General features: G+C 44.9%; 1 protein-coding gene across 1 annotated transcript in view; it reads left to right on the top strand.

Moving 5' to 3' along the window:
- LOC311126186 (ubiquitin carboxyl-terminal hydrolase 8-like) overlaps window positions 1-6887 on the top strand; it is a gene marked incomplete at its 5' end in the record, with an annotated part of 28580 nt that extends 21693 nt beyond the window's left edge. The window contains 4 exons of the mRNA XM_084200203.1: window positions 198-434; window positions 1256-1398; window positions 2997-3129; window positions 4832-6887. Coding sequence (XP_084056329.1) covers window positions 198-434; window positions 1256-1398; window positions 2997-3129; window positions 4832-4990 — 672 coding nt within the window. The remainder of the gene's footprint in view (window positions 1-197; window positions 435-1255; window positions 1399-2996; window positions 3130-4831) is intronic.
- Window positions 6888-14321: the final 7434 nt, after the last annotated feature.

Here is a 14321-nt window from a genome sequence, read left to right as displayed (position 1 = left end):
CTCTCTCTCTCTCGCTCTCTCTCTCTCTCTCTCTGTCTGTCTGTCTTGTCTGTCTGTCTGCCTGTCTGTCTGTCTGTCTGTCTGTCTGTCTGTCTGTCTGTCTGTCTGTCTGTCTGTCTCTCTCTCTCTCTGTCTCTGTCTCTCTGTCTCTGTCTCTCTCTGTCTGCATGTTGTATTGACCTGTCCTCCCTCTGAAGGCTGATAACCGTAAGCGCTACACGGAGGAGGACAATGATGATCTGGATGACCAGCGGGCTGCTGACCAGGCCTGGAGCAAACACAAGATGCTCAACGAGTCTGTCATCGTAGCGCTGTTCCAGGGACAGTTTAAGAGCACTGTTCAGTGTCTCACCTGCCACAAGAAGTCACGCACCTTCGAGACCTTCATGTACCTGACCCTGCCGCTGGCCTCGACCAACAAGTGCTCCCTGCAGGTAAGACCACACACGTGGACACATACGGGTCGTTCCACCAAATGAGGACCTTTTCTGTCCCTTTGATATTTTAAGTAGAAATTGGGCAGAAATATTGCATTTTAAAAGCCTGTTATATTAAATTAAGTGCCCATATGGAAAATGCAATGAATACATTTTTGTTTATATGAATAAAGACTAGCTAAATGCCAAAATGTGGCATTTTGAATTTTAACCCATTAAACCCCAACATCTATTTTATTGCTTTGAAGATGATTAATATTATTCATTTCATGTGATTAATCTAATACCATGAAATGTCTGTCCCTCATTTTAAGGTCAAACCTTTTACATGAACTGAACTCTCGTTTTAATATGGTGAAACTATTCCTTATTCTCTCTCACTCTCTCTCTCTCACTCTCTCTCTCACTCACTCACTCACTCACTCACTCACTCTCACACACACATATATATATATATATATATATATATATCTAACCATGTTTTACTGTGTTCCAGGACTGTCTGAAGCTGTCTAATCTAACCATGTTTTACTGTGTTCCAGGACTGTCTGAAGCTGTCTAATCTAACCATGTTTTACTGTGTTCCAGGACTGTCTGAAGCTGTCTAATCTAACCATGTTTTACTGTGTTCCAGGACTGTCTGAAGCTGTCTAATCTAACCATGTTTTACTGTGTTCCAGGACTGTCTGAAGCTGTCTAATCTAACCATGTTTTACTGTGTTCCAGGACTGTCTGAAGCTGTCTAATCTAACCATGTTTTACTGTGTTCCAGGACTGTCTGAAGCTGTCTAATCTAACCATGTTTTACTGTGTTCCAGGACTGTCTGAAGCTGTTTTCTAAAGAGGAGAAGCTGACCGACAACAACAAGGTGTTCTGTCGACACTGTAAAGCTCTCAGAGACTCCATCAAGAAACTGGAGATCTGGAAGGTCCCGCCCATCATACTGGTGCACCTAAAACGGTACCTACTTAGAACACCATGTCCATTTGAAATGGCACCTACAGTTGAAGTCGCAAGTTTACATATACTTAGGTCGGAGTCATTAAAACTCGTTTTTCAACCACTCCACAAATTTCTTGTTAACAAACTATAGTTTTGGCAAGACGGTTAGGACATCTACTTTGTGCATGACACAAGTAATTTTTCCAACAATTCTTTACAGACAGATTATTTCACTTATAATTCACTGTATCACAATTCCAGTGGGTCAGAAGTTTACATACACTAAATTGACTGTGCTTTTAAACGGCTTGGAAAATTCCAGAAAATGATGTCATGGCTTTAGAAGCTTCTGATAGGCTAATTGACATCATTTGAGTCAATTGGAGGTGAACCTGTGGATGTATTTCAAGGCCTACCTTCAAACTCAGTGCCTCTTTGCTTGACATCATGGGAAAATCAAAAGAAATCAGCCAAGACCTCAGAAAAAAATGGTCTGGTTCAGTCTGGTTCATCCTTGGGAGCAATTTCCAAACGCCTGAAGGTACCACGTTCATCTGTACAAACAATAGTACGCAAGTATAAACACCATGGGACCACGCAGCAGTCATACCGCTCAGGAAGGAGACGCGTTCTGTCTCCTAGAGATGAACGTACTTTGGTGCGAAAAGTGCAAATCAATCCCAGAACAACAGCAAAGGACCTTGTGAAGATGCTGGAGGAAACAGGTACAAAAGTATCTATATCCACAGTAAAACGAGTCCTATATCGACATAACCTGAAAGGCCGCTCAGCAAGGAAGAAGCCACTGCTCCAAAACCGCCATAAAAAAGCTAGACTACGGTTTGCAACTGCACATGGGGACAAAGATCGTACTTTTTGGAGAAAAGTCTGATGAAACAAAAATAGAACTGTTTGGCCATAATGACCATCGTTATGTTTGGAGGAAAAAAGGGGTCGCTTGCAAGCCGAAGAACACCATCCCAACCGTGAAGCACGGGGGTGGCAGCATCATGCTGTGGGGGTGCTTTGCTCCAGGAGGGACTGGTGCACTTCACAAAATAGATGGCATCATGAGAAAGGAAACTTATGTGGATATATTGAAGCAACATCTCAAGACATCAGTCAGGAAGTTAAAGCTTGGTCGCAATTTGGGTCATCCAAATGGACAATGACCCCAAGCATACTTCCAAAGTTGTGGCAAAATGGCTTAAGGACAACAAAGTCAATGTATTGGAGTGGCCATCACAAAGCCCTGACCTCAATCCTATAGAAAATGTGTGGGCAGACCACAAGGCTACCTGAAACGTTTGATCCAAGTTAAACAATTTAAAGGCAATGCTACCAAATACTAATTGAGTGTTTTGTAAACTTCTGACCCACTGGGAATGTGATGAAATAAATAAAAGCTGAAATAAAGCATTCTCTCTACTATTATTATTATGACATTTCACATTCTTAAAATAAAGTGGTGATCCTAACTGAGTTTAAATGTATTTGGCTAAGGTGTATGTAAACTTCAGATTCAACTGTATAAGGCCACAACACACACACACACACACACACACACACACAACGATAACAGTGTGTATTAACCCCAGTACTGCTGTCTCTTGTAGGTTCTCGTTCGAGGGCCGTTGGAAGCAGAAGCTGCAGACGACAGTAGACTTCCCTCTGGAGAATCTAGACGTCAGTCAGTACGTCATCGGACCCAGAGCCAGCCTCAAGAGATACAACCTGTTTGGGGTGTCTGTAAGTACCGAAGCATCTTACACCTGCCTGGAAACACTGCAGTCAAATACTTCCCTGTGTGGCTCAGTTGGTAGAGCATGGGTCTTGCAACGCCAGGGTCGTGGGTTCCATTCCCGCTGTGGCCACCCATACGCTACTGTCACTTTGGATAAAAGCCTATGGTAAATTACATATATATATATATATATACAAAAGTATGTGGACACCCCTTCAAATTAGTGGATTCGGCTATTTCAGCCACACCCGTTGCTGACAGGTGTATAAAATTGAGTACACAGCCATGCAATCTCCATAGACAAACATTGGCAGTAGCATGGCCTTACTGAAGAGCTCAGTGACTTTCAACGTGGCACCGTCATAGGATGCCACCTTTCCAACAAGTCAGTTTTTGTCAAATTTTTTGCCCTGCTAGAGCTGCCCCCGGTCAACTGTAAGTGCTGTTATTGTGAAGTGGAAACGTCTAGGAGCAACAACGGCTCAGCCGCGAAGTGGTAGGCCACACAAGCTCACAGAACGGCACCGCCGAGTGCTGAAGCGCGTAGCGGGTAAAACTTGTCCGTCCTCACTTACAACACACACTAGCGAGTTCCAAACTTCCTCTGGAAGCAAGGTCAGCACAATAACTGTTTGTTGGGAGCTTCATGAAATGGGTTTCCATGGCCGAGCAGCCGCACACAAGTTTAAGATCACCATGCGCAATGCCAAGCATCGGTTGGAGTGGTGTAAAGCTCGCCGCCATTGGACTCTGGAGCAGTGGAAACGCGTTCTCTGGAGTGATGAATCACGCTTCACCATCTGGCAGTCCGTCGGACGAATCTGGGTTTGGCAGATGCCAGGAGAACGCTACCTGCCCGAATGCATAGTGCCAACTGTAAAGTTTGGTGGAGGAGGAATAATGGTCTGGGGCTGTTTTTCATGGTTCGGGCTAGGCCCCCAAGTTCCAGTGAAGGGAATCTTAACGCTGCAGCATACAATGACATTCTAGACAATTCTGTGCTTCCAACTTTGTGGCAACAGTTTGGGGAAGGTCCTTTCCTGTTTCAGCATGACAGTGCCCCCGTGCACAAAGCGAGGTCCATATAGAAATGGTTTGTCGAGATCGGTGTGGAAGAACTTGACTGGCCTGCCCAGAGCCCTGACCACAACCTTTGGGATGAATTTGAACGCCAACTGCAAGCCAGGCCTGATCGCCCAACATCAGTGCCCGACCTCACTAATGCTCTTGTGGCTGAATGGAAGCAAGTCCCCGCAGCAATGTTCCAACATCTAGTGGAAAGCCTTCCCAGAAGAGAGGAGGCTGTTATAGCATCAAAGGGGGACCAATTCTATGTTAATGCACATGATTTTGGAATGAGATGTTCGACAAGCAGGTGTCCACATACCTTTGGTCATGTAGTGTATATTAATGACACATAATTAATCAGTGCTTGACTTATTACAATGGAGCCAATGGAAAAAGTCCAGAAACTCCCAAGCTTTAAAAGTGTTTGACATGTACTTCACCAGGTCTGAAGGAGTTATCAGATTTGTTTATCTTGTGTGATTGTTAGATATATATAAAACAGGCCGTTAACCCTCTGTGTCCCTCCCTGTCTGTAACAGAACCATTATGGGGGTCTGGATGGTGGTCACTACACAGCCTACTGTAAGAACGCCGTGAAACAGGCCGTTAACCCTCTGTGTCCCTCCCTGTCTGTAACAGAACCATTATGGGGGTCTGGATGGTGGTCACTACACAGCCTACTGTAAGAACGCCGTGAAACAGCGCTGGTACAAGTTTGACGACCACGAAGTCTCCGAAATCTCCACCTCCACCGTCAAGTCCTCCGCAGCATACATCTTCTTCTACTCCTCCCTGTGAGGGAGAGTTCCTCCGCAGCCTACATCTTCTTCTACTCCTCCCTGTGAGGGAGAGTCCTCCACAGCCTACATCTTCTTCTACTCCTCCCTGTGAGGGAGAGCTGCAGCGCTGCTCGGAGCTATGAGGCTACATACAGGCTAACTAACATACAGGCTGCTTTGACTCAGCTTCCTCTGCTGGTGGGAGAAAGGAACTGAACTGGCGAGGTGTGGAGGTTTTGGTAAACTGAACTGGCGAGGTGTGGAGGTTTTGGTAAACTGAACTGGCGAGGTTTGGCGGTTTCGGTTAACTGAACTGAACTGCCAGGGACCATACTTGTGAACTTTTGCTTAGACCATGGTTTAAACCATTAGTCTAAAATGACTAGCTGCTAGCTTTTTCTCTCAGGCCAACCTGGCCAAATTAGCCACGATGCTGAGGAAGGCCATCTGAGCAGATCATTATATCCGGTAGCAAAATAACGAATCAACCTATCAGAGAACTTAAACGGTAGAGCCACCATCCAATCACATTTGTTCAATAGGTACATTTGCTTCCAACTGCTTGGTTTAATTTGTTACCCCATGGTGTAAGTGGAGTGTCTCAATATATTTGCAAAATGACGGTTTTCGCATATATGACCAAATTACAAATTTTTGCTTATCCATTTAACACACATCCATGTGCTTTCACTGAAAAATGCAGGAGGATTATATTGTAACTTTGTTATTCATACATTGTAAAAGTAAAAGGCGAGGACTCGCGGTGTTGTCAAATAGCAGTGATTTACCCTCTACCGCTAGCCGGAGTGGTGGCGTGATTTACCCTCTACCGCTAGCCGGAGTGGTGGCGTGATTTACCCTCTACCGCTAGCCGGAGTGGTGGCGTGATTTACCCTCTACCGCTAGCCGGAGTGGTGGCGTGATTTACCCTCTACCGCTAGCCGGAGTGGTGGCGTGATTTACCCTCTACCGCTAGCCGGAGTGGTGGCGTGATTTACCCTCTACCGCTAGCCGGAGTGGTGGCGTGATTTACCCTCTACCGCTAGCCGGAGTGGTGGCGTGATTTACCCTCTACCGCTAGCCGGAGTGGTGGCGTGATTTACCCTCTACCGCTAGCCGGAGTGGTGGCGTGATTTACCCTCTACCGCTAGCCGGAGTGGTGGCGTGATCCACTAGTGTGATCTACTCCACGGTGTCGGCATATGGTGGCTGTGAGTTCGAATACCATTCGGGGGCAAGATTATTTTTAAGGAGAAAACCCTCCCACTGCTGGTCCTCGAGTGAAATAGCCAAATGTGACGAAGTAGACGATTTAATAAAAATGCTAATAAATAAAGCCTTATACAATGAAGTGTACACATCTATGTCATTTCGCCTGTGCTCATTGTAGTGACTAATATTTGGGTATTAGGCTGTATATTTACTACATGATGTCTGCTCTTCCATTCACAATACAACCACAATTAGAGTAGATTTAATACATATTTGAAGTGTAGGCTACACTGCAGTCCCATATGCAATAGGTTGTAGCAAGGAGGACACTATCTGGTGTGAATGGTAAGAAATTCATTCTTAATCTTAATTTTTAACGGGATGACTGCACTTTCCTTCTTAACACAATACCAAAATGAATGCAATTCCATATGTCAGGATAAAATGATGACCCCGCGGGGGTTTTTCCAACTTACGTTGCAAGTGGTGAGAAATGTCAGGAACTAGGCGTTTTTATACTGTGAGATCGTTGTCCAGACACATTCTTGCATGTGATGCTTCAGTGTTGTATCGCGTCCAACTACGTGGACGATTTTAATTGGCTGAGACGGAATTTGCTACCGGATATAATTATCTGCTCAGCTGGCCGTCCTCAGCATCGTGGCTAATTTGTCCAGGTTGGCTTATGAGAAAAGTTATCAGCTAGCCATTTTAGACCAATGGTTTAAACCATGGTCTAAGCGAAAGTTCGCAAGTATGGCCCCGCAAGTTTTTTTTTTTAGGTTTTGGTTAACTGAACTGACAAGAGGTTGACGTTTGGAAAGATAGGGATATAGTGTGTGGTGGAAGGGTGTGTGTGTGTGTGTGTGTGTGTGTGTGTGTGTGTGTGTGTGAGAAGGAGAGGGAGAAATGCAGGCACTCAAATGCTTCAGCTCATAGGGGACTCAATAGCTTTTAAAACGCAACATCTATTCATATTACAACAGAGAGCAGGGAGAGGGTTCCTTTAACGCTTCCATCACCCAGACTTCAATACTGTTCTATGTAATAATGGAATGTACTGGAAAACCCTGTTCTAAACACCGCAACGTTGGAATTCTGCTATTTCTGGGTTTCAGTTGAGTCTCCGTGTGGAGTGGACGGCCTTTACTTAGTATACACAGACCTTATTTAAACTTCCCTGTATTGTGAATCTTCTAGTGAAGAGTTAGGAAGAGTGACGTATAGGAACATTTAGTTAGGAAGAGTGACGTATAGGGACATTTAGTTAGGAAGAGTGACGTATAGGGACATTTAGTTAGGAAGAGTGACGTATAGGGACATTTAGTTAGGAAGAGTGACGTATAGGGACATTTAGTTAGGAAGAGTGACGTATAGGGACATTTAGTTAGGAAGAGTGACGTATAGGGACATTTAGTTAGGAAGAGTGACGTATAGGGACATTTAGTTAGGAAGAGTGACGTATAGGGACATTTAGGTAGGAAGAGTTACGTATAGGGACATTTAGTTAGGAAGAGTGACGTATAGGGACATTTAGTTAGGAAGAGTGACGTATAGGGACATTTAGTTAGGAAGAGTGACGTATAGGGACATTTAGTTAGGAAGAGTGACGTATAGGGACATTTAGGTAGGAAGAGTGACGTATAGGGACATTTAGGTAGGAAGAGTGACGTATAGGGACATTTAGTTAGGAAGAGTGACGTATAGGGACATTTAGTTAGGAAGAGTGACGTATAGGGACATTTAGTTAGGAAGAGTGACGTATAGGGACATTTAGTTAGGAAGAGTGACGGACAGTGCCTTCGGAAAGTATTCAGACCCCTTGACTTTTTCCACATTTTGTAACTTTACAGCCTTATTCTAAAATTGATTAAATTGTTTTTTTTTGCCTCATCAATCTACAAACAATGCCCTATAATGACAAAGCAAAAACTGGTTTCTATACATTTTTGCTAATTTATTCAACAACAAAAAATGGAAATATTACATTTACATAAGTATTCAGAGCCTTTACACCTTTGGCAGCGATTACAGCCTCAAGTCTTGGGTATGATACTACAAGCTTGGCACACCTGTATTTGGGGAGTTTCTCCCATTCTTCTCTGCAGATCCTCTCAAGCTCTGTCAGGTTTGATGGGGAGCGTTGCTGCACAGCTATTTTCAGGTCTCTCCAGAGATGTTCGATCAGATTCAAGTCCAGGCTCTGGCTGGGCCACTCAAGGACATTCAGAGACTTGTCCCGAAGCCACTCCTGCGTTGTCTTGGCTGTGTGCTTAGGGTCGTTGTCCTGTTGGAAGGTGAACCTTCGCCCCAGTCTGAGGTCCTGAGTGCTCTGGAGCAGGTTTTCATCAAGGATCTCTCTGTACTTTGCTCTGTTTGTCTCTCCCTCAATCCTGACTAGTCTCCCAGTACCTGCCGCTGAAAAACATCCCCACAGCATGATGCTGCCACCACCATGCTTCACCGTAGGGATGGTGGCAAGTTTCTTCCAGACGTGATGCTTGGCTTTCAGGCCAAATAATTCAATCTTGGTTTCATAGACCAGAGAATCTTGTTTCCTTTTGGCAAACTCCAAGCGGGTTGTCATGTGCCTTTTACTGAGGAGTGGCTTCCCTCTGGCCACTGTACCATAAAGGCCTGATTGGTGGAGTGCTGCAGAGATGGTTGTCCTTCTGGAAGGTTCTCCCATCTCCACAGAGGAACTCTGGAGCTCTGTCAGAGTGAACATCAGGTTCTTGGTCACCTCCCTGACCGAGGCCCTTCTGCCCCGATTGCTCAGTTTGGCCGGGCAGCCAGCTCTAGGAAGAGTCTTGGTGGTTCCAAACTTCTTCCATTTAAGAATGATGGAGGCCACTGTGTTTTTGGGGACCTTCAATGCAGCAGACATTTTTTGGTACCCTTCCCCAGATCTGTGCCTCGACACAATCCTGTCTCGGAGCTCTACGGACAATTCCTTTGACCTCATGGCTTGGTTTTTGCTCTGACATGCACTGTAAACTGTGGGATCTTAAATGGACAGGTGCGTGCTTTTCCAAGTAATGTTAAATCAATTGAATTTACCACAGGTGGACTCCAATCAAGGTGTAGAAACATCTGAAGGTGATCAATGGAAACAGGATGCACCTGAGCTCAATTTCGAGTCTCATAGCAAAGGGTCTGAATACTTATGTAAATAAGGTATTTCTTTTTTTTGTGTTTAATACATTTGCACAAATTTCTAAAAACCTGTTTTCGCTTTGTCATTATGTGGTATTGTGTGTAGATTGCTGAGGATTCTTATTTTTATTTTTTAAATCCATTTTAGAATAAGGCTGTATGCAACGTAACAAAACGTGGAAAAAGTCAAGGGGTCTAAATACTTTCTGAAGGCACTGTAAATGTACGTATAGGGACGTTTAGTTAGGAAGAGTGACTTATCTGTACATCCAGTAATATGAACAGCTTTCTGCTGATGTTGCACATGAAACATTAAACACATTGTACATGAACATGCTGCCGAGGAGAGGGGGATTCTCCTCTGTTTATAAACTCCCCAAATACACTTTTATTTTCTCTTTGTGAGAGAGGCAGCTGGCATGATTGATTGAATAACTATTTGATGAAGGAGGATTCTAGACTACATACTTAAGAGTGTGTCCCAAATAGCACCCTATTCCCTATAAAGTACACTACTTTTGACAGGGCTCTGGTCAAAAGAAGTGCACTTTATAGGGGGAAAAGGGTGTCATTTGAGACTCAGCCTTCTCCTGGTGATGTGTTTCAGATGTTTTTAGTGTGCTCTTATAGGAGAGGGGACGAGAGGTTTAAAAACCCTTCCCTTCACAGTGCACTGCTTTTGACCAGGGCCCATTCTGCTCTGATCTAAAGTAGTGCACTATTAAGGGAATAGGGTGTCATTTCAGATTGACCCTTTTGAGTTTAGGGAGTTCTAGCTTGTTTATACTGGACACATTCTATGGAAACCAACAGCACAATGCACTTGCGGTGTTTCTATAGAACACATTAATTTAGTCAACAGTGTTTGTATAGAACACAGTAATTTAGTCAACGGTGTTTGTATAGAACACAGTAATTCAGTCAACGGTGTTTGTATAGAACACAGTAATTCAGTCAACGGTGTTTGAATAGAACACAGTAATTCAGTCAACGGTGTTTGTATAGAACACAGTAATTTAGTCAACAGTGTTTGTATAGAACACAGTAATTTAGTCAACAGTGTTTGTATAGAACACAGTAATTCAGTCATCTGTGTTTGTATAGAACACAGTAATTTAGTAAATCGACCAACAGACTTTTGATTTGTAGGGTGTCTCCCAAATGGCACCCTATTCCCTATATAGTGCACTACTTTTGACCAGAGAATATTAAGGGAATGGGATGCCATTTGGGGTGCACACGTAGCCTTTTGGGACAGATTGAAAATGGTTGAGCCTGATACTGAGACATAAATCATTTGGCCTAATCAATAATGTAATCAATCAGTGTCATTTAACTAACCTGGAAAATAACCTATTCAGTGTACACTAGTCTACTGCACTCCCTTGCTATTAAAAAACTTGTTTTGATCTAAAATACCTGACTAAAATACATGACTTTACCTTCAGTACCAATGTTAAGGAAATATATAATCAATACATGACTTTACCTTCAATACCAATGTTAAGGAAATATATAATCAATACATGACTTTACCTTCAATACCAATGTTAAGGAGATCTATAATAAATACTTGTATAGGTTAAGCCGTATCAGATAGATTGTCATAATCTGGTTGTTTTGACAACGTCAACTGATTGTTATTTGTGATATGTCGCTCTTCTGTTCTCCTTTTCTCTATTTGGTCCTGGAAGAAGCATATGTACACTTATGATTTTGACATTTTTAAAACATGTCTCGAGCTGAATTACTGTTGTTCTCTCTGTGTTGGTCTGTCTGGGGGTTAGAGACTGTTCTCTCTGTGTTGGTCTGTCTGGGGGTTAGAGACTGTTCTCTCTGTGTTGGTCTGTCTGGGGGTTAGAGACTGTTCTCTCTGTGTTGGTCTGTCTGGGGGTTTGAGACTGTTCTCTCTGTGTTGGTCTGTCTGGGGGTTAGAGACTGTTCTCTCTGTGTTGGTCTGTCTGGGGGTTAGAGACTGTTCTCTCCGTGTTGGTCTGTCTGGGGGTCTAGGTTTAAGCACAACATTCAGTAGGGAGAGAGGGAGGGGGGCTGTGGGAGGTAGAGAAGGAAGGGAGGGGGTGACATCATAACAGTCCCAAGATTACGTTACAACATCACCGTGAACATTGGAGCCAAATCGTTTCTACGTTCGAGTCCCAAATGGCACCCTATTCCCTACACAGTGCACTACTTTAGAACGGAGACCTCTGGGTGTCTATTGGAACCCTAGGGTGCCATTTGGGATGCATCCTAAAGATAGATCACTCAAGGTAGGTAGAAGTTGCTTCTTACCACAGATCTAGGATCAGGTAACTTTATCTCGAAATCCTAACTGTAACCATAAAGGGAATGTAGATAGATCTGATCCCAGACCATCGGTTAGGAGCAACATCTACCTCCTCACAGATTAAGTCTGGAGGAAGCACAAATCACACTTCAGGGCCTGTCTTGGAGTAGGAGTGCTGATCCTGGATCAGGTCCCCCCCTGTCCATATAATCTTGTACATTATTATCCAAAAGGCAAAAATGATCTTAGATCAGCACTTATACTCTGAGACACTTAATGAATACTGGCCCAGTCGCTCTCTAGGGGGAGATTAATAGAAATCTTAAATGTGACAAAAATAGATATCACTTAAAATGTCCCTCTGAAAAGCATTTCCTGGCATGAAATCATTCTAATGTATTTCTTATTTTCTGGTGTTGTATGTTGATTGATTTTCAATTTTTATTTTATTGCTATGAAGTTTCCAATAACACTTGTATTAACCTCAAACATATGAAAATGTAGCTATTTATCAAAATCCTCAAAATAAAGTAGAAAACCTGGTGTTGCGTGTCGTTTTCCCTCTCTGCCACTAGATGGCACTATATCTATTATATTGGCGGCATCTGGGTCCTAGTAATGTATGTATGCCATTTAGCAGACTAACAGTCATGTCTGCATACAATTGTTAAGTATGGGTGGTCCCGGGAATTGAACCCACTGTGCTTGCTTAGCAAGCACCATGCTCTATCAACTGAGCTACAGTGAACCACAGTAATATTTTCCTAGTAGTAGCTTACCTGGGGTGTATTCAGGGATGGGAAACGCTCTGAACGTTGCAGATAGAAATAGAATGAATAGATCTGGCACGATTCCCTATCCTGTCTGAAAGACAATCACTTCTGTTCTACATGATACATTTCTATCAGGACATTCTGTAACGTTACATCCTCTGAACATTTCCCTGGTGCCTCTGCGTATCCATGGGAACCTGCATTCATTCACATTTCATTCACGTTGCCTTGCAATTCATTCACGTTTATTGAAGAATTGCAGAAACACCAGAATCCGTTTTCTCCGGGTGGCCCGCACACTCCAGAGGGGTTCTGATAGTTCACCCAGCACCTTCTGTAGGTTGGCCTGTAGCCATGTCCTGGACCAGCCCCAAGCCCACCTAACTGGGTCGGAGGAAGCTTCACTAAGCCCATTGGACAGCGAAATGGAGCCGTCATCTATCCAATTACCTCTGACCTGCAAACATGAACGGGCTGTGTTCTAGACTAGGGGTTGGTTTGGCACTTTGTGGGCTAGCTCTGTGGGCTCTACCAGTGTGAGTCTAAGAGCCACGGTATGTTTTTGACCTGTGGTGGGTCAGATATGGGGGATGATGGGTAAGTTGGGTCTGTGGTGTGTCAGATATGGGGGATGATGGGTAAGTTGGGTCTGTGGTGTGTCAGATATGGGGGATGATGGGTAAGTTGGGCCGGTGGTGTGTCAGATATGGGGGATGATGGGTAAGTTGGGCCGGTGGTGGGTCAGATATGGGGGATGATGGGTAAGTTGGGCCGGTGGTGGGTCAGATATGGGGGATGATGGGTAAGTTGGGCCGGTGGTGGGTCAGATATGGGGGATGATGGGTAAGTTGGGTCTGTGGTGTGTCAGATATGGGGGATGATGGGTAAGTTGGGTCTGTGGTGTGTCAGATATGGGGGATGATGGGTAAGTTGGGCCGGTGGTGTGTCAGATATGGGGGATGATGGGTAAGTTGGGCCGGTGGTGGGTCAGATATGGGGGATGATGGGTAAGTTGGGCCGGTGGTGGGTCAGATATGGGGGATGATGGGTAAGTTGGGCCGGTGGTGGGTCAGATATGGGGGATGATGGGTAAGTTGGGCCGGTGGTGGGTCAGATATGGGGGATGATGGGTAAGTTGGGCCGGTGGTGTGTCAGATATGGGGGATGATGGGTAAGTTGGGCCGGTGGTGGGTCAGATCTGGGAAATGTTTGGTAAGTTGGGTCTGTGGTGGGTCAGATCTGGGAAATGTTGGGTAAGTTGGGTCTGTGGTGGGTCAGATTTGGGTAAGTTGGGTCTGTGGTGGGTCAGATCTGGGAAATGTTGGGTAAATTGGGTCTGTGGTGGGTCAGATCTGGGAAATGTTGGGTAAGTTGGGTCTGTGGTGGGTCTCAGAAGGTATGCTGGGCCTAGAGCCATGGTCAATTGGGCCTGTGGAATGAGTAGTGGCTAGGAGAGCATGGGTCCCAGTTAGATCCTGGGACTGGGTATGTTTTTGGTCTGTGGTGGGTCAGATCCGGGGTATGGTGGGTCTGTGGTGGGTCAGGTCCGGGATATGTTGGGTCTGTGGTGGGTCAGGTCCGGGGTATGTTGGGTCTGTGGTGGGTCAGGTCCGGGGTATGTTGGATCTGTGGTGGGTCAGATCCGGGGTATGGTGGCTCTGTGGTGGGTCAGGTCCGGGGTATGGTGGGTCTGTGGTGGGTCAGATCCGGGGTATGGTGGCTCTGTGGTGGGTCAGGTCCGGGGTATGGTGGCTCTGTGGAAGGGCTGACGGCTGTACAGCAGAATGTAGGCGTTAGGAGACTGCACCAAGAAGTCCACTACCTCGCTCACGGCCGTGTCGTCAAAGTGGTGCCAGCTGTTGGACAGGGTACTGTGGCACAGGGCTGTGTAGTGACCCATGTCTAGGTCTCCTGTGTGGTTC

The sequence above is a fragment of the Coregonus lavaretus genome, assembly GCF_964263955.1.
Source record: "Coregonus lavaretus genome assembly, contig: HAP1_SCAFFOLD_5958, whole genome shotgun sequence".
In the NCBI taxonomy this organism is placed as follows: Eukaryota; Metazoa; Chordata; class Actinopteri; order Salmoniformes; family Salmonidae; genus Coregonus; species Coregonus lavaretus.
The sequence above is the reverse complement of the archived record's forward strand: the minus strand, read 5'-3'. Positions and strand labels throughout refer to the sequence as shown.